Raw genomic sequence first — 20117 nt, forward strand, 5'->3', positions numbered from 1 at the left:
TGGACTCCTTCCATGGCAAGAATGTCCTTCCTCAGGTAAGGCGACCAAAACTGCACACAATACTCAAGGTGTGGTCTCACCAAAGCCCTGTACAACTGCAGCAAGACATCCTTGTTCTTGTACTTGAACCCTCTTGCTACGAAGGCCAACATACCATTTGCCTTCTTAACCGCCTGCTGCACCTGCATGCTTACCTTCAGCAACTGGTGTACAAGAACACCCAGGTCTCTTTGCACTTCCCCTTCTCCCAATCTCTTGCCATTCAAATAATAATCTGCCTTCCTGTTTTTGCCACCAAAGTGGATAACCTCACATTTATCCACATTATAGTGCATTTGCCATGTTTCTGCCCAATCACCCAACCTGTCCAAATCGTGCTGGAGTTTCATGACATCCTCCTCACAGCATACCCTCCCCCCCAGCTTTGTGTCGTCTGCAAATTTGGAGATATTACATCCAATTCCCTCGTCCAGATCATTAATATATATTGTGAACAGCTGGGGTCCTAGGACCGATCCTTGCGGTACCCCACTAGTCACTGCCTGCCACTCGGAAAACGACCCGTTTATTCCAACTCTTTGCTTTCTGTCCACCAACCAGTTCTCTATCCAAGTCAATACCTTGCCCCCAATCCCATGTACCTTAATTTTGCAGGCTAATCTCTTATGCGGGACCTTATCGAAAGCCTTCTGAAAGTCCAAATACACCACATCCACTGGTTCTCCCTTATCTATTTTACCAGTTACATCCTCAAAAAATTCCAGTAGATTAGTCAAGCATGATTTACCTTTTGTAAATCCATGTTGACTTTGTCCGATCCAGTCACTGCTTTCCAAGTGCTCTGCTATTACATCTTTTATAATGGACTCCAGCACTTTCCCCACTACCGATGTCACACGCCAGTCTTATCGGTAGTGATGGGTTGTAGTGAGCCAATACTTCTCTTGAAGTGATTAGGTCCTTACTCTTCTGAAAGGCCCGCTTACATTCATCGCTCCATTTCCATGCTACTCCCGTTTGTAGTAGGGCGTTCAGTGGGTGCAGAATTGTGGACAAATTCGGCAAAAATTTATGGTAGTAATTCACCAATCCGAGGAATGCCCTCAGTTGCGACCCATTTTCAGGCGCTGGAGCCTTAACTACAGCTTCAATTTTGTCAGGGGACTTATGTAACCCCTCTTCATCAATCACGTGGCCACAATATGATATCTGTTTCTTAAAAAACTCGCACTTGGGGCGATTGGCTCGTAGCCCATGTTCACGTAGTCTAGTGAGCACCTGCTCTAGGTTGGCAAGGTGTTCACTGTCATCTTCACCTGTCACTAGGATGTCGTCCAAGTAACACTGAGTCCCCGGAATCCCTCGCAGGATTTGTTCCATCGCTCTTTGCCATATCGCCGGAGCTGATGCTACTCCGAATACCAGTCGATTATACTGGTAAAGACCTTTGTGAGTGTTTATCGTGAGATACTTCCTAGAGGATTCTTCAACCTCCATCTGCAAATATGCTTGTGCTAGGTCAATTTTTGTAAAACGCTTCCCTCCAGATAGTGAGGCGAAGATATCTTCTATCCTTGGAAGAGGATATTGTACTGTGTGAAGGACTGGGTTCACCGTCACCTTGAAGTCCCCACAGATGTGAACCTTCCTTGGCTCCTCAAACTTATTGTTTAACGTTTTCTTCATGACAGGAACGATGGGTGTCGCCCACTCGCTCCAGTCTACCTTAGATAACACGCCTGCATTCTCCAGATTCTCCAGCTCTGCCTCGACGGCTGGGCGAATTGCATATGGTACCGGTCTTGCTTTGAAAAACTTGGGAGTTGCATTCTCTTCTATTTTTATCGAGGCGGTTACGCCTTTAAGAGTGTCCAGTTCTTGTTGAAATACCTCTTTGGCGTTAGCTAAGATTGTTGACAATCGTCCAGGAGTGATGTCGTCATCCTTTTTACCAGCCACCGTCAGTGCCTGAATGGAGTGCCAGTCTAAACTTAATCTTTCTGATCCATTCACGTCCCAATAACGGTGGTCCACCATCTTGCAGTATGTAGAGATACAATTTCCGTATTTCCTTGCCGTTGTATTCGACAGGCACCTTTATTTTTCCTCTGGGGTATACTTTTTGCCCCGTATACGTCTTCAAGACAATGGATGTCTCTTTCAAGGGTATGTGTGAGAATAGCCGCTCGTAGTCTCGTCGATTCATGACGGTTAGAGCTGATCCTGTATCCAATTCCATTTTGACTTGGGACCCTGCTATCGTGAGGGTGACCCAAATGGTTCGGTGATCCTCTTTTGCGATTACGTTGTGAAGTTTGAGACAGCTTAGTCTCTTGTTCCCGGATTCCCTATCGCTCATCTGGCCTTCGGAACTACTGTCCGTCATCTTTTGTACTTTCCTGTACGGTTCCTTAGTAGCCTTTTTGTTGTCGTTGGTCTTCTTCCCAGACCTGCAAACTCGTGCAATGTGTCCCATCTTTCCGCATTGCCTGCATATTTTGTCCTTGGACCAGCAGTCCTTCTGGTCATGGGTTGTTCTGCCGCAGCGATAACATTTTGCAAATCCCTGTGTCATTTCGTGGGTGCCGTATTCCTGTGGCTTTTGCTGTATTTCCGCAGCTCCCCTTGATGCTGCTTCGTACGATACTGCCATGCTGAAAGCCTTATCTAGCGTCAGCTCTTTCTCTGAGAGTAACCTCTTCTGGGTTCCTTCACTCAGGAGTCCACAGACAAATTTGTCCCGTAGGGTATCTGCCAGTCCTGTTCCGAACTGGCAGTGCTTTGATAGCTTGCGTAGTTCCGTAAGGTAATCAGCATTGCTCTCATCTTCATGCTGATTTCTCCTGTGGAATTTAAATCTTTCTGCTATCGGCAGCGGTGCAGGATTTAGGTGTTCCTGTAGGATACCAACAATTTCATTAAAACTCTTCGCCTTCGGTTTGGCTGGAGTAATCAGGTCCCGCAATAGGCCGTACGTTCTTGCGCCCATTAAGTTTAACAGTACCGATGCCTTTTTCTCATCGGCTACTTCGTTTGCCTCGCAATATACCTCGACTCTTTCCACATACGTGGTCCAGTCTTCTGTTGCATTATCGAAGGCAGTGATATAGCCAGTCTTCGGCATCTTGGAAATCTAAGATGGCGCCTCCCGCGCTTTGCCTTCTTCCCCGATTTAACAAAATGGCGCCTCCCGCGCTTTGCCTTCCCCGCTGGATTAAGATGGCGCCTCCCACGCTTTCTGTCTTCTCCGCTGTTGCTGGCGTTTTATGCCTTGATGGCGACGCCCTATGGTCTTCGCGCACTTCCCCCCGCGCTGCTGCTAACGCCGCTCTCCGCGGTTTCCGTGGCAAACTGCAGCTCCTCGCGGCTTTCTGTGCGTTTAATTTTTTTTTTTATTTCCCCGTCGTCGGAACAACCCTGTGGGACTCTTGCCTCCCTCTTCTCGGGTCTGTACGCTGCCCGGCTTCGTAGCACCGGCCGCGCCCTGTGTGCTCCACCCTCTCTCTCTCTCCTCTTCCCGACAACGCTGCTCGGCCCCGTTGCAAGCCACCCGCTCGAGCTCTAGACCGCCGCAGCCCAGGAAGGATCAGTGTACTACCTGCCACCAGCCCGATTAGCTGAAGCACCATCGACAGGATAACCAAGCCCCGCTCTCGACAGCCTCTCCTGCAAATCTTCAACTCCGCTGACTCAGAGGCGGATGCCCACGGTCGACGCCCGTTTCTACTGTTTCTTTCTTCCTTCTGGCCTCGACCTCTGATAACTTCGCTTCAGGGATGGATCCCCATGAGGTGGTGCAGACTGTAGGTAAGTTCGTATCTGCTCGTCGCCAGTATTATGTCCGTGTATAATTGAGACACGGACTGCAGGAGTTGATTATAACAAGTCTTTACTGAATGGAGACAACCTGGAACTGAAACTACAGAAGCCTGCTAGGGCCTTTTATACAGGGGTGGTCACTGCCGGTACTGCAGTCTAAGAGCAGCTATTCCCTTAAAGGTACATACACAACATGATGGAGCATGGGGAACTTGAACAGTAGAAGCAAGATGATTGGGGAGAGAAAGGGCAAAGGATGGTAGGAGATTCCCATGGATAGAAGTGAAGACCTCCCTATGGAACTGCCAGCCTAGCGGCAGCCAATTCACATTCAATTTAAAAAGCAAATGGTATGTTCGCCTTTATTACAAGAGGATTTGAGTATAAGAGTAAAGACGTCTTACTGCAATAATATAGAGCCCTGGTGAGACCACACCTGGAGTATTGTGTACAGTTTTGGTCTCCTTACCTAAGGAAGGATATACTTGCCATAGAGGGAGTGCAACAAAGGTTCACCAGACTGGTTCCTGGGATGGGGGAATTGTCCTATGAGGAGAGATTGAGTAGACTCGGCCTATATTCTCTAGAGTTTAGAAGAATGAGAGGTGATCTCATTGAAACATACAAAATTCTTATAGGGCTTGACGGTCGATGCTGGGAGGATGTCTCCCCTGGCTGAGGAGTCCAGAACCGGAGTCACAGTCTCAGAATGAGGGGTTGGCCATTTAGGACTGAGATGAGGAGAAATTTCTTCACTCAGAGGGTTGTCGGTCTTTGGAATTCTCTACCCCAGAGAGCTGTGGAGGCTCAGTCGTTGGGTATATTCAAGACCGAGATGAATAGATTTTAAATATTAAGGGAATCAAGGGATATGTGGATAGGGCAGGAAGGTGGAGTTGAGGTAGAAGATCAGCCATGATCTTATTGAATGGCGGAGCAGGCTCGAGGGGCCGAATGGCCTCCTCCTCCTATTTCTTGTGCTCTTATGAAGCAGCAGCGTGGTCTCTTTGGACTGAGGTTCGCGCATAGGCATAATGGAATGGTAGGAGAAAATTGGGTGACTGTTTTTTACATAACTGAGCTTTACTGCTGACCATTGCCTAATATATCTAGCTCCATCTTGTAACTTAAGCACCTTATAGAGCAAAGATGCAGGAGGTTACTGCTAAGTATCCTCAGCCACTGGTTGTTCATTGCCAGACACTGGACTTCTGCTAATGGAGCTTACTTGAAATAGGGAACCGAAACACATACATTTTGAGCAAAGATGGCATTTATACATTTTTAGTAAATATTGCAGAAAGAGGAGACATTTGTGCAAGAAGTTTTATTTATAGTACTATCTGAATGCACTGGTGTGCTACTGTGAATGGTTGATTCAAAATCTCATCTGGTTGCATTTAAACTACACACGTTGCTTCCTGTTGAACTGAATGGAGGCAGAAGATATTTTTTGGTGTGTAGATGATCCTGTAATTTTGGGCACATTACCTAATGCTATTTCTTGTCTTAAATTTAAGTACTATCCCCTACAACCACCCTAAGAACAAGGAGCTTGATTGGGGAAACTAATGGCTTTTAGTAAGTCACGGGTTTAATTACCAATGCAACATGGGTTTCTGCTCCCTACTTGGATCCCGAGTACACATTTGTTTTCTCTTCCTCTCGGAGGTAAAAGATAGGAATATGTATATGCTTGTAATCATCTAGAACTGCAGATGTATTTAAGCTGAGCTCTTGCTGAATGTACAGTAGTGAAGTTTCCTGCTAACCTCCCTCTTTATTTGTTCTCTTGCTAAGTTTTCTCTTTCCTTCTTGACTCCTCCATGGGGTGCTGCTCGCTGCAGCAAAATTATTGGATCCTTTACAAAGATGGAAGACAATTTCTGCATGAATCTGAGAGATGCAATTGAAAACTATGACCCTGTCACCTTATTATAATCATGAGGCTGATGGTTCTCATAAGTGCTTAGTAGCAACTAATATTTGTGGTTCTTTTCACTTGTTATTAGGGTCATAGAGTCATAACGGCACAGAAGGAGGCCATTCGGCCCATCGAGTCCGTGCCGACTCTCTGTAAAGTAATCAAATTAGTCCCATTCCCCCGCTCTATCCCCATAGCCCTGCAAGTTTATTTCCCTCAAGTGCCTATCCAGTCTCCCTTTGAAAACATTGTGTGACTCTGCTTGCACCACTTCCGTCGGCAGCAAGTTCCAGGTCCTCACCACTTGCTGCGTAAAAAAGTTTTCCCTCACGTCCCCCCTGTATCTCTTGCCCAAAACCTTAAATCTGTGTCCCCTAGTCCTTGTATCATCAACTAGTGGGAACAACCTTTCCCCGTCTAGCCTATCCAAACCTATTGTAATCTTGTACACCTCTATCAAATCACCCCTCAACCTCCTTTGCTCTAATGAAAACAAATCCAACTTCTCCAACCTGTCCTTGTAGCTAAGACTCCCCCATCCCCGGTACCATTCTGGTAAATCTCCTCTGCACCCTCTCAAGGGCCTTCACATCCTTCCTAAAGTGTGACCAGAACTGGACGCAATACTCCAGTTGTGGCCTAACCAGTGCTTTATAAAGGTTCAGCATAACTTCTCTACTTTTGTACTCAATACCTCTATTTATGAAGCCCAAGATCCTATATGCTTTGCTAACCACTCTCTCAATATGTCCCGCCACCTTCAAGGACCTATGCACATTAACTCCCAGGTCCCTCTGTCCCTGCACACTCTTTAAAACTGTGCCATTAAGTGTATATTGCCTCTTCCTGTTCCTTCTGCCAAAATGCATCACCTCACACTTCTCTATTAAATTCCATCTGCCCATTCTGCTAGCCTTTCCATGTCCTGTTGCAGTCGATTGATATCATCATCACTGTTTGCCACACCCACAAGTTTGGTGTCATCGGCAAATTTAGAAATTCTACTCTGTATTCCAATATCCAGGTCACTTGTATATATCAAAATAAAGCAGTGGCCCCAGCATTGACCCTTGGGGAACACCACTGTCTACCATCCTCCAGTCTGAAAAACAGCCATTTACCACAACTCACTGTTTTCTGCCCTTAAGCCAATTCCTTATCCAAGCTGCCACTGACCCGCCTATTCCATGAGCCTCAATTTTGTTAACCAGCCTTCTATGTGGTACTTTGTCAAACGCCTTCCGAAAATCCATGTAGACAACATCCATTGCATTCCCTACTTCAATCCTCCCTGTTACTTCGTCAAAAAATTCAATTAGATTAGGCAAACACGATCCATGTTGGCTCTCCTTAATTAGCTTAAATCTCCAAATGCCCGTTAATTTTTTTCTTGATTATTGTTTCTAAAACTTTACCCACCACTGATGTTAAACTGACCGGCCTGTAGTTACTAGAATTGTCCTTGCACCCTTTCTTGAACAATGGTGTCACATTTGCCACTTTTCAATCCTCAGGCACCTCCCCCCATCTAGGGAAGATTGGAAAGTTATGGCAAGCCCTTCTGCTATCTCCTCCCCCAACTCCCTTAGCAACCTGGGATGCAAGCCATCTGGACCAGGCGACTTGTCCACTCTAAGCATACCCAGTCTTTCTAGTACATCCTGTCTATCAATTTTCACCCTTTCCATTGCTTCTACCTTTTCCACTTCTACCAATATTTTGTCAGCATTAGCCTCCTTAGTAAACACCGATACAAAGTACTCATTGAGTATTCTAGCCTTGCCCTGTGGCTCTAAGCATCTGCCACCTTCTTTGTCTCTAATCGGCCCCACCCCACCTCTTACTACCCACTTACTGTTTACGTGCCGGTACAAGATTTTTGGGTTCCCTTTTATGTTAACCGCCATTCTACTCTCATATTCTCTCTTTGCCAATCTTATTTTCATCTTCACATCCCCTCTGAACTTATTGTATTTGGTCTGGTTCTCCCTTGAAGAATTAACCTGACATTTATCATACACCCACTTTTTTGTTTCATCATCTTCTCTACCTCGTCATCCAAGGAGCCCTTGCTTTGGTTCCCTTACCCTTCCCTCTTGTTGGAATGTACCAAGCCTGTACTTGGATCATCCATTGTTCAGTTACAGCTTTTCCTGTCAGTCTTTGGTTCCATTTTACCCTGGCTAGATCCTTTCGCATCTCATTGAAGTTAGCCCTATTCCAGTTTAGAAGTTCCACTCTAGATTGTTCCTTGCTCCTCTCCATTGCTAATCTACATCTTATGATACGATGATCACTCGTACCCAACTGTTCTCCCACAGACACTTGGTCGACCTGGCCCACCTCATTCCCCAGCACCAGATCCAGCAATGCCTCCTTCCTGGTTGGGCCAAGAACATACTGGTCAAGGAAATTCTCCTGAACACATTTCAGGAATTCCTCTCCCTCCTTTCCCTTTACCCTAGCATTATCCCAATCGATATATGGGTAATGAAAGTCCCCCCAATGTCACCACTCTAAAGCTGTTGCATATCTCTGCGATTTCCCTGCAGATTTGCTCCTCTACCTCCCTCTCACTATATTTGGAGGCCTGAAGAATACCCCCAACAGCGTGATCATACCCTTTTTGCTCCTTTCAAGGTGTTCTCACGTTTCTCTGATTTGCAGCTGTCTTTTCATTGCAGTTTGTCACCAGCAAAGTATAAAATGGTGGGGCAGACAGATTATTTGCAGTCTGCTTGACATGTTCACAAGATGTTGAACAAGCTAATAAAATAATTCCTAAAGTAATTATCTATAGAGGCCACCTTTTGAATGCAGTGCTCTTCATGATTATCAAGTAAGGAGGACAGGTCTGTCATTGCTATTCTTTTACTAGCCACTAGATGGGGATATTTGAGTGTCATAGTTGATAATATACTATAATTGATAAAATATTGTTTCCCTCAAAGCAGTTCTCGCAAATACTTTGTGCTAATTCTACACATTTAGGCTAAAAATTAATTATGGATGGGTTTTGGGTGGAGGGAGAAAGATGGGAAGTTTTTTTTTATAAAGACCTATCATTTGTACTGTTGTGTGGTGCAGTGATTTAGTTCACCAACCTACTGTGCCACACAAGTATTTGGGTTTCTGTCGAGGTTTTCTCTCTCAATTTATCAAGTGTTTTTGTATTAATCTTTAATCTGGTAAATTAACATTGACGGTATTTGGAGTATTCTACTTTTGTTCATTGGCCAGCTCCTATTTGTGCAGTAAACATTTTGCATCATTATACTGATGGCATTTAAATCCCTACACAAGTCAAATCCACCCAGAATTTTGTCTTCAAATTTGTGGAAAGGCTGTTCTAGTGAATAGGTTATCCAGTTAAAAATTGGACAAGATTCATTCCATTTTAGCAAAAAAAAACTTGGAAGTGAACTCATCAAGTGATAGACATCAAGAATGAAATTGTATTGCCTCTTGTTAATCTAATGGAGACTGAAAAGTAAAGTGGCTTGCAATTTGCTTATTTAAAAAAAAAAATACTGTTGATCCTCGAAAGGTATTTTAAAAATTAGTAAAATCACTATTGGACATTGAATAAGAAAGACTAACACAACAGGAGTAGGTTATTCAGCCCCTCGAGCCTATTCTGCCACTGAATTAGATCATGGCTGATCTGTATCTTAATTCAGCTATACGTGGCCTTAATTCAGTAACCCTGAATATCCTTGCCAAACAAAAATCTATCAATCTCAGTTTTTTAATTTTCAGTTGACCCCACAGCCTCAACAGCTTTTTGGGGGGGAGTGTTCCAGATTTTCATTCCCCTTTGTGTGAAGAAGTTCTTCCTGACATCACCCTTGAACGGCCTAGCTCTAATTTTAAGGTCATGCCCCCTTGTTCAGAACTCCCCAAAGGAAATAATTTCTCTCTATTTATCCAATTAACTCCTTTTAATGATTGTTAAACACCTCAATTACATCACCCCTTAATCTTCTACACTCGGGGGAATACAAGCCTAGTTTAGGCAACCTGTTCTTTAATTTAACCCTTTTAACCCCGGTATCAAAAAGGGTGTAAGGATAAACCCGGCAACTACAGGCCAGTCCGTTTAACCTCGCTAGTGGGGAAGCTTTTAGAAATGATAATCCGGCACAAAATTAACAGTCACTTGGACAAGTCTGGATTAATTAAGGAAAGCCAGCATGGATTTGTTAAAGGCAAATCGTGTTTAACTAACCTGATTGAGTTTTTTGATGAGGCAACAGAGAGGGTTGATGAGGGCAATGTGGTTGATGTGGTGTACATGGACTTCCAAAAGGCGTTTGATAAAGTGCCACATAATAGGCTTGCTAGCAAAGTTGAAGCCCATGGAATAAAAGGGACAGTGGCAGCATGGATACGAAATTGGCTAAGTGACAGGAAACAGCGAGTAGTGGTGAACGGTTGTTTTCCGGACTGGAGGAAGGTATACAGTGGTGTTCTCCAGGGGTCAGTACTAGGACCACTGCTTTTCTTGATATATATTAATGACTTGGACTTGGGTGTACAGGGCACAATTTCAAAATTTGCAGATGACACAAAACTTGAAAGTATAGTCAACAGTGAGGAGGATAGTGATAGACTTTAAGAAGACATAGACAGGCTGGTGGAATGGGCGGAGACATGGCAGATGAATTTTAACGCAGAAAAGTGCGAAGTGATACATTTTGGTAGGAAGTACGAGGAGAGGCAATATAAACTAAAGGGTACAATCCTAAAGGGGGTGCATGAACAGAGAGACCTGTGGGTAAATGTGCACAAATCGTTGAAGGTGGCAGGGCAGGTTGAGAAAGCGGTTAAAAAAGCATACGGGATCCTGGGCTTCATAAATAGTGGCATAGAGTACAAAAACAAGGAAGTTATGATGAACACTAGTTTGGCCTCAACTGGAGTATTGTGTCCAATTCTGGGCACCGCACTTTAGGAAGAATGTGCAGGCCTTAGGGAGGGTGCAGAAAAGATTTACAAGAATGGTCCCAGGGATGAGGGACTTCAGTTACGTGGATGGACTAGAGAAGCTGGGGTTGTTCTCCTTCGAGCAGAGAAGGTTGAGAGGAGATTTGATAGAAGTGTTCAAAATCATGAGAGGTGTAGATAGAGAGAAACTGTTCACATTGACAGACGGGTTGAGAACCAGAGGACACAGATTAAAGGTGATTTGGAGAAGAACCAAAGGCGACATGAGGGAAAACCTTTTTTACGCAGCGAGTGGTTAGGATCTGGAATGCACTGCCTGAAAGGGTGGTGGAGGCAGATTCAAGCGTGCCTTTCAAAAGGGAATTTCGCGGGGGGGGGCTCGGGAGATGGGGGGGCGGGGCTCGGGAGATCGGGGGGGGCTCGGGAGATGGGGGCGGGGCTCGGGACATCGGGGGCGGGGCTCGGGACATCGGGGGGCGGGGCTCGGGGACTCCCCCCCCCCCTCCCTCCCCCCTTCTCCCCTCCGCTCCCCTCCCCTTCCCCCCCTCCTCTTCCCCCCTCCCCTTCCCCCCCTCTTCCCCCCCTCCCCTTCCCCCCACCTTCCCCCCTACCTTCCCCCCAGTCGCTCTCTCTCTTCCCCCCAGTCGCTCTCTCTCTTCCCCCCAGTCGCTCTCTCTCTTCCCCCCCAGTCGCTCTCTCTCTTCCCCCCAGTCGCTCTCTCTCTTCCCCCCAGTCGCTCTCTCTCTTCCCCCCAGTCGCTCTCTCTCTTCCCCCCCCAGTCGCTCTCTCTCTTCCCCCCCAGTCGCTCTCTCTCTTCCCCCCCAGTCGCTCTCTCTCTTCCCCCCATTCGCTCTCTCTCTTCCCCCCCATTCGCTCTCTCTCTTCCCCCCCCATTCGCTCTCTCTCTTCCCCCCCATTCGCTCTCTCTCTTCCCCCCCAGTCGCTCTCTCTCTTCCCCCCCAGTCGCTCTCTCTCTTCCCCCCCAGTCGCTCTCTCTCTTCCCCCCCAGTCGCTCTCTCTCTTCCCCCCCAGTCGCTCTCTCTCTTCCCCCCCAGTCGCTCTCTCTCTTCCCCCCCAGCCGCTCTCTCTCTTCCCCCCCAGCCGCTCTCTCTCTTCCCCCCCAGTCGCTCTCTCTCGTCCCCCCCAGTCGCGCTCTCTCTTCCCCCCCAGTCGCTCTCTCTCTTCCCCCCAGTCGCTCTCTCTCTTCCCCCAGTCGCTCTCTCTCTTCCCCCAGTCGCTCTCTCTCTTCCCCCCAGTCGCTCTCTCTCTTCCCCCAGTCGCTCTCTCTCTTCCCCCCAGTCGCTCTCTCTCTTCCCCCCAGTCGCTCTCTCTCTTCCCCCCAGTCGCTCTCTCTCTTCCCCCCAGTCGCTCTCTCTCTTCCCCCCAGTCGCTCTCTCTCTTCCCCCCAGTCGCTCTCTCTCTCTTCCCCCCAGTCGCTCTCTCTCTTCCCCCCCAGTAGCTCTCTCTCTTCCCCCCAGTAGCTCTCTCTCTTCCCCCCAGTAGCTCTCTCTCTTCCCCCCAGTCGCTCTCTCTCTTCCCCCCAGTCGCTCTCTCTCTTCCCCCCCAGTAGCTCTCTCTCTTCCCCCCAGTCGCTCTCTCTCTTCCCCCCAGTCGCTCTCTCTCTTCCCCCCCAGTCGCTCTCTCTCTTCCCCCCAGTAGCTCTCTCTCTTCCCCCCAGTAGCTCTCTCTCTTCCCCCCAGTAGCTCTCTCTCTTCCCCCCAGTAGCTCTCTCTCTTCCCCCCAGTAGCTCTCTCTCTTCCCCCCAGTCGCTCTCTCTCTTCCCCCCCAGTCGCTCTCTCTCTTCCCCCCCAGTCGCTCTCTCTCTTCCCCCCCCCAGTCGCGCTCTCTCTTCCCCCCCAGTCGCTCTCTCTCTTCCCCCCCCAGTCGCTCTCTCTCTTCCCCCCCAGTCGCTCTCTCTCTTCCCCCCCAGTCGCTCTCTCTCTTCCCCACCAGTCGCTCTCTCTCTTCCCCCCCCAGTCGCTCTCTCTCTTCCCCCCCCAGTCGCTCTCTCTCTTCCCCCCCCAGTCGCTCTCTCTCTTCCCCCCCAGTCGCTCTCTCTCTTCCCCACCAGTCGCTCTCTCTCTTCCCCCCCCAGTCGCTCTCTCTCTTCCCCCCCCAGTCGCTCTCTCTCTTCCCCCCCCAGTCGCTCTCTCTCTTCCCCCCCAGTCGCTCTCTCTCTTCCCCACCAGTCGCTCTCTCTCTTCCCCCCCAGTCGCTCTCTCTCTTCCCCCCCAGTCGCTCTCTCTCTTCCCCCCCAGTCGCACTCTCTCTTCCCCCCAGTCGTGCTCTCTCTCTCTTCCAACAACAACGTGCCCTCGAAAAAGCCTCGGCACCGCCGGGCACTCCGGCTAGTTAAATATATTCAAGAAGGAGTTGGATATATTTCTTAAGGCTAAAGGGATCAAGGGATATGGGGAGAAAGCAGGGACAGGGTACTGAATTTGGATGATCAGCCCTGATTGCATTGAATGGCGGAGCAGGCTCGAGGGGCCGAATGGCCTACTCCTGCTCCTATCTTCTATGTTTCTATGAATGCGTGGCTGGAGAGATGGTGCAGGAGGGAGGGCTTTAACTTCTTAAGGCATTGGGATCATTTCTGGTGAAGGTGGGACCTGTACAACCCGGTTGGGTTACACCTCAACAGAGCCGGGACCAATATTCTCGCGGGGAGGTTTGCTCGTGCTGTTGGGGAGGGTTTAAACTAGCTTGGTTGGGGGATGGGTACCAGCATGTAGGAGTGGAGGGGAGGAATGGGGTGCATGGTAGAGTGAGTGTGTTGGATGGTACTGGAGGGCAAGGTAGTGCTGGAGGCAGAAGTAGTACCATATTAGATAGGAGCAGACTAAGAAACTACGAAAAATTCAAAAATGGGTTGAGAATGCATGTACGTAATCGCACAAAGTGTGGTGAATAAGGTTGGTGAGCTACAAGCACAATTAGCTGTGTGGCAATAACGGAAACGTGGCTTAAAAATGGTGAGGACTGGGCACTTAATATTCAAGGGTACAAGGTGTTCAGAAAAGATAGGGAAGGAAAAAAAGCGAGGTGGGGTGACAGTGCTGATTAAGGAAGACATTGTAGTGTTGGAAAGGGAGGATGTTCTTGAGGGGACAAGGACAGAATCCATTTGATTAGAGTTGAGGAGCAAAAAGGGAATGATCACGCTATTGGGGGTATTCTATAGGCCTCTAAATAGTGAGAGGGAGGTAGAGGAGCAAATCTGCAGGGAAATCGCAGAGACATGCAAGAGCTACAGAGTGGTGATATTGGGGGACTTTAATTACCCAAATAGCGATTGGGATAAGGAGGGGGAGGAAAGGGTAAAGGAGGGTAAAGGGAAAGGAGGGGGAGGAATTTCTGAAATGTGTTCAGGAGAATTTCCTTGACCAGTATGTTCTTGGCCCAAATAGGAAGGAGGCATTGCTGAATCTGGTGCTGGGGAATGAAGTGGACCAGGTCGACCAGAGAACACTTGGGTACGAGTGATCATCGTATCATTAGATTTAGATTAGCAATGGAGTGGAGCAAGGAACAATCTAGAGTGGAACTTCTAAACTGGAATAGGGCTAACTTCAATGAGATCCGAAAGGATCTAGCCAGGGTAAAATGGAACCAAAGACTAACCGGAAAAACTGTAACTGAACAATGGGTGATCTTTAAGGAGGGGATGTTCCAAGTATAGGTTTGGTACATTCCAACAAGAGGGAAGGGTAAGGGAACCAAAGCAAGGGCTCCTTGGATGACGAGAGGGATAGAGAAGATGATGAAACAAAAAAAGGGAGTGTATGATGAATGTCAGGTGAATTCTTCAAGGGAGAACCAGACCAAATACAATAAGTTGAGAGGGGAAGTGAAGATGAAAATAAGATTGACAAAGAGAGAATATGAGAGTAGAATGGCGGTTAACATAAAAGGAATCCCAAAAATCTTCTACTGGCAAGCGGTGGGGTGGGGCCTATTAGAGACAAAGAAGGTGATATATGCTTAGAGGCGCAGGGCAAGGCTAGAATACTCAATAAGTACTTTGTATCGATGTTTGCTAAGGAGGTGAATGGTGACAAAATATCGGTAGAAGTGAAAAAGGTAGAAGCAATGGAAGGGGTGAAATATGATGGACAGGATGTACTAGAACAGTGGTTCCCAACCGTTGGTCTGCGGACCACCAGTGGTCCACGAGGGTACTGCAGATGGTCCGTGAATAAAAACTATGATAATGTATATAATAATGTAATCACGTGTACCTCACATGTATCATATTTGATACACGTTGTGGTCCGCAAAAGCTTTTGATGACTAGTGGTCCGCATAAAGGAAAAGGTTGGGAACCGCTGTACTAGAAAGACTGGGTATGCTTAGAGTGGATAAGTCACCTGGTCCAGATGGCTTGCATCCCAGGTTGCTAAGGGAATTGGGGGAGGAGATAGCAGAAGGGCTTGCCATAATTTTCCAATCTTCCCTAGATGCGGGGGAGGTGCCTGAGGATTGGAAAGTGGCAAATGTGACACCACTGTTCAAGAAAGGGAGTAAGGACAATCTTAGTAACTACAGGCCGGTCAGTTTAATATCAGTGGTGGGTAAAGTTTTAGAAATAATAATCAAGGAAAAAATTAACGGGCACTTGGAGAGGTTTAAGCTAATTAAGGAAAGCCAACACGGATATGTGAAAGGCAGATCGTGTTTGACTAATCTAATTGAATTTTTTGATGAGGTAACAGAGATGATTGTTGAAGGGAATACAATGGATGTTGTCTACATGGATTTTCGGAAGGTGTTTGACAAAGTACCACATAGAAGGCTGGTTAACAAAATTGAGGCTCATGGAATAGGTGGGTCAGTGGCAGCTTGGATAAGGAATTGACTTGAGGGCAGAAAACAGCAAGTTGTGGTAAATGGCTGTTTTTCAGACTGGAGGATGGTAGACAGTGGTGTTCCCCAAGGGTCAATGCTGGGGCCACTGCTTTTTTTGATATATACAAGTGACCTGGATATTGGAATACAGAGTAGAATTTCTAAATTTGCCGATGACACCAAGCTTGGGGGTGTGGCAAACAGTGATGATGATATCAATCGACTGCAACAGGCAAGGCTAGTAGAATGGGCAGACAAGTGGCAGATGGAATTTAATAGAGAAGTGTGAGGTGATGCATTTTGGCAGAAGGAACAGTAAGAGGCAATATACACTTAATGGCACAGTTTTAAAGAGTGTGCAGGGACAGAGGGACCTGGGAGTTAATGTGCATAGGTCCCTGAAGGTGGCGGGACATATTGAGAGAGTGGTTAGCAAAGCATATGGGATCTTGGGCTTCATAAATAGAGGTATTGAGTACAAAAGTAGAGAAGTTATGTTGAACCTTTATAAAGCACTGGTTAGGCCACAACTGGAGTATTGCATCCAATTCTGGTCACACTTTAGGAAGGATGTGAGGACCCTTGAGAGGGTGCAGAGGAGATTTACCAGAATGGTTCTGGGGATGGGGGATTTTGGCTACAAGGACAGGTTGGAGAAGCTGGATTTGTTTTCATTAAAGCAAAGGAGGTTGAGGGGTGATTTGATAGAGGTGTACAAGATTATGACGGGTTTGGATAGGCTAGACTGGGAAAGGCTGTTCCCACTAGTTGATGGTACAAGGACTAGGGTACACAGATTTAAAGTTTTGGGCAGGAGACACAGGGGTTACGTGAGGAAAAACTTTTTTACGCAGCGAGTGGTGACCTGGAACTTGCTGCCGTCGGAAGTGGTGGAAGCGGAGACACTCAATGTTTTCAAGGGGAGACTGGATAGGCACTTGAGGGAAATAAACTTGCAGGGCTACGGGGATAGAGTGGGGGAATGGGACTGACCGGATTGCTCTACAGAGAGCCGGCACGTTATAACTATGACTCTAAGTGCAAGCTAGTTCTGGTTTCCTGGCCAACACTTATTCTTCACCCAACACCACTAAAATAGATTATTTGGTCATTTATCACATTGCTGGTTGTTGGATCTGGCTATGTACAAATTGGCTTTGCATTTCCCTACATTACAACACTGTCATGCTTCAAAAGTAGTATATTGGCTGTGAAGCACTTTGGGACGCTTGAGGACAATTCTGAAAGGCATTTTATAAATTCAAGTTCTTTTTTCTTTGGGGGATTATAACATGTTACTTTGTCTTCAAGAGATTCTGAATAAATACTTATTCTGGTCTTGTTTCTTTTTTTCAGACGAACGTCACAACTTCACTTGATACTGTCGGGGCAGTAGTTGTGGACCATGAAGGAAATGTTGCCGCTGCTGTTTCCAGTGGAGGCTTAGCAATGAAGCATCCTGGGAGAGTTGGCCAAGTAAATATGTTTGTTTCATTTGTAAGATATTTGTATCAACATGCTAAATATATTCTTTTCCTCTGGTCTCAGTCAAGAAATAAACTGCCAATAAAATCACTCGCTATTCATATTCAGCAGTAAAACAAATGTGCATCAATGACACCCTATCATATTGTCTGGTAGAAACTTTGTATAGTGGTCAACTGATTTTTGGAATCATTATTTTTGGTTACTATACTCTTTTTATATATTTTGTTATAATCTTGGTAGCCTTTGAACTCAAGCTAATCACATTATTGCATCTTTGAAGGCCAATGGTTATTTAATGTCTAAACTCCAGTTTATACCTTTTTCTAAAAACCTATAAGGAGACTGGTTGCTCCAGTGTCATCAATCAAAACCAAAGTGCCCCCTTTTAAAGGGGCACAACTTTATGCCTGGGGCCTATGCCAATCTGACAAAAGTCATGATTTCAGTTGTTGCCAGGTGAGTAAAGAAAACAGACTATCAGATGGCTGGGGACTACAGTTCACCTCTTATCTACGCAAGTGTTAGAAATGGTTAACATGATTGCCTAACTATTGCAAAGGAACATTTGATCATCAAGTGGACATCTTTTAAAATTAACATGTGGACAGGTATATAATTGAAGAACAAGTCCCCACTTCCTCATTGCCTCTTGTTTCAACCACATGAGGGAACTTGAGGGTTATTTGCAAGGTCCTTCCACCTTCCACATAGCATCCATCAGAGCTTCAGTCAGAAAAGAATTATTAGGATTCAAGCCTCTCCTCTTGTTTTGAAACTGTTTGTGTAATTCTGCAAATCTAGTTATACTTTTAGTATCTTGCTGTGCTTTACCACTTTTATCTATTATCTTGCAAATAAATCTATCCATTTAAGCCTGAATGTGACGGTCTGAGAGTTGTATGTATTTACTGCTTTTTGGAGTAGACAGGAGAAAGTGGTGGGTATCCCACAGCATCTTTGGTGCAGTTATTTAGGGATAATTGTTGCCCCCATGGCATGCTGTCCCATTCATGGCATGGATAAGCGCACAGATCTTAGTTCGTAGGAGACTTGATCTGCTTATGGAAACTGCCTTTTTGCTATGTTGGGAGAAAATCCAAACCACAGCATTGTTGCATGTGTAATTATGAAACGTAAAACTACTAGCATTTCAAGTCCTACCTCCATTTGGAGGAAATAAGCAGCCTGTAGGGTTTCCTGGCAATATCTTAAAGAGCAACAACAAAAACAATTAAAAGAATTGAGTAAGAACACAGTAGAACGTGAGGTCTAAATGCTAGTGTTTCATCATTGCCCAAGTTTTAGGTACATTGTGAAAATATTAATTTAAAAGATAGATCTTTTATTAATTATATGCTAAATGGGTATTGAGTAATATATTTATAAAGAAAATGAATATTTTTGGCACAGTTTCTCTTTCTGTTGAAGTTTAATGAGACAAGTTTTCAACACTGTTGTCTGCATTTCTTTTTAGGCGGCTGTGTATGGCTGTGGTTGCTGGGCAGAAAATACAGGTGGCCATAACATGTATTCTACAGCTGTGAGTACATCAGGTATTTGCTACATGTGCAGACATTTTCCCTTGCTTTCTAACAATTTTTTTTATATATGCTGCTCCAGGTAAATAATGAAAGTGATAGAATAACAATGTGTTTTTTTTTAACCTCTTTCCACCCACTATGTAAATCAACACTAACTTGTACTTCTTTTATGCCTTTACTATTGAGAAGATACTTCACAAGTTGGGAGTTGAACCCATGCAGGAATAGAAAGAGTTGTTCGAAGAGGTAGCCAAAGAGGCAGTGAAAGGTAGACTTTAAGGAGGCTCTTCAAGGTGGGTAGAGTAGTAGCCAGTGAATGTGCTTGGGAAAATTCCAATGTATAAGCTTGAGGTGGCTGAATGCTTACAAATGATGGAATGGGTGGGAAAGGGACATGCACAATAAATTAGAATTGGAAAAACACATTTTGAGCTAGAGGAGTCAGGCTGGAAGAATTTACAGATGGATTTATAAATGGGGACAAAGCTTTTGCTAACTGACAGTGGAGGTTGACCAGGCCAAGGGTGATAGTTGAATGGGACTTTGTACATGATAGGATATGGGCAGTGGAGTGCTGGATGAAGTAGAGCTCAGGTGGCTGGTGGTCATGAAGGTGTGAATGAGTGATTCAGCCAGTGGGAGTAAGGCAGTGACTGAGCTGGGCTACATTTGAAATTTGTAACATTTTTGATTGCACTGAATCCCTGGGTAGTCTATCCCACATATTCACCATGCTCTGCAAAAAGAGATTATGGCCTAGAAATTCAGTATAGCCACGTTTGGGGCGCTACAGCAGGGCGTTCGCTAAATTTAGCACCCGGCGCAACTTAGCGCCACCTTCGCCGATATTCAGTTGCATCGCCCCAAGAGGTTGCTGCTGCGCTAAAGTAGGCGACGCACGACTATTATAAGACGCTAAGCCGGCGTGCCGAGGCACTAACACCGAGGGCGGGTGCAGCGCAGGTGCGGCGAGTTGCTGATTGAAGGCAGACACGCTGGCGCCGGTCAGCTCTTAAAGGGGGAGGGTGGACTTGATTGGCTGCCACGCCCTGCACACTGCAGCCCTGAATCAAGGCCTGAACATAGCTGCTTCAACAGTTCAACGCCCACGACTATGGAGAATGCTGGGGAGTGAGCGCAGCGCTTCAGCGAGGGTGCCCTGAAGCTACTGGTTGGCGCAGTGGAGCGCAGGCGACTTGTCCTCTTCCCTGATAGTGGCAGGAGGCCGCTGCCCAGCGAGTATAGAAAAGCCTGGAGGGAGGTGGCAAACAGGGTGACCTCCAACAGCATGGTTGCCAGGACTCCTGTGCAATGCAGAAAAAAGTTCAACGACCTCACTCGGGTTGTCAGGGTGAGTACCCTTTCCAGTATCATCCTCATCCCTGCATGTGCACCTCACTTTATGGCCAAAGGGACCTGAAAGCCCCAATGCCCAGCCCTCATCCAACAGCTATGGGACTCTCATGAAAATCACTTGCACATTCAGCACTTTACACACTCAGGGCTATTCCACCATGGGAGGCAGTGCAGGCAAGATCAGGGGTTGACAC

General features: G+C 46.4%; 1 protein-coding gene across 9 annotated transcripts in view; it reads left to right on the forward strand.

The window, feature by feature from the left end:
- tasp1 (taspase, threonine aspartase, 1) overlaps window positions 1-20117 on the forward strand; it is a 191716-nt gene that overhangs the window by 100852 nt on the left and 70747 nt on the right. For 8 of the 9 annotated variants that reach the window (XM_085981660.1, XM_085981659.1, XM_085981661.1 and 5 more), the window contains exons 8-9: window positions 16895-17014; window positions 18501-18579. In XM_085981660.1, coding sequence (XP_085837786.1) covers window positions 16895-17014; window positions 18501-18579 — 199 coding nt within the window. The remainder of the gene's footprint in view (window positions 1-16894; window positions 17015-18500; window positions 18580-20117) is intronic. The other variant, XM_085981666.1, reaches the window with a different exon arrangement.

Source organism: Somniosus microcephalus, chromosome 3 (genome assembly GCF_052327205.1).
Source record: "Somniosus microcephalus isolate GS21.2 chromosome 3, FLI_Smic_1.0, whole genome shotgun sequence".
In the NCBI taxonomy this organism is placed as follows: Eukaryota; Metazoa; Chordata; class Chondrichthyes; order Squaliformes; family Somniosidae; genus Somniosus; species Somniosus microcephalus.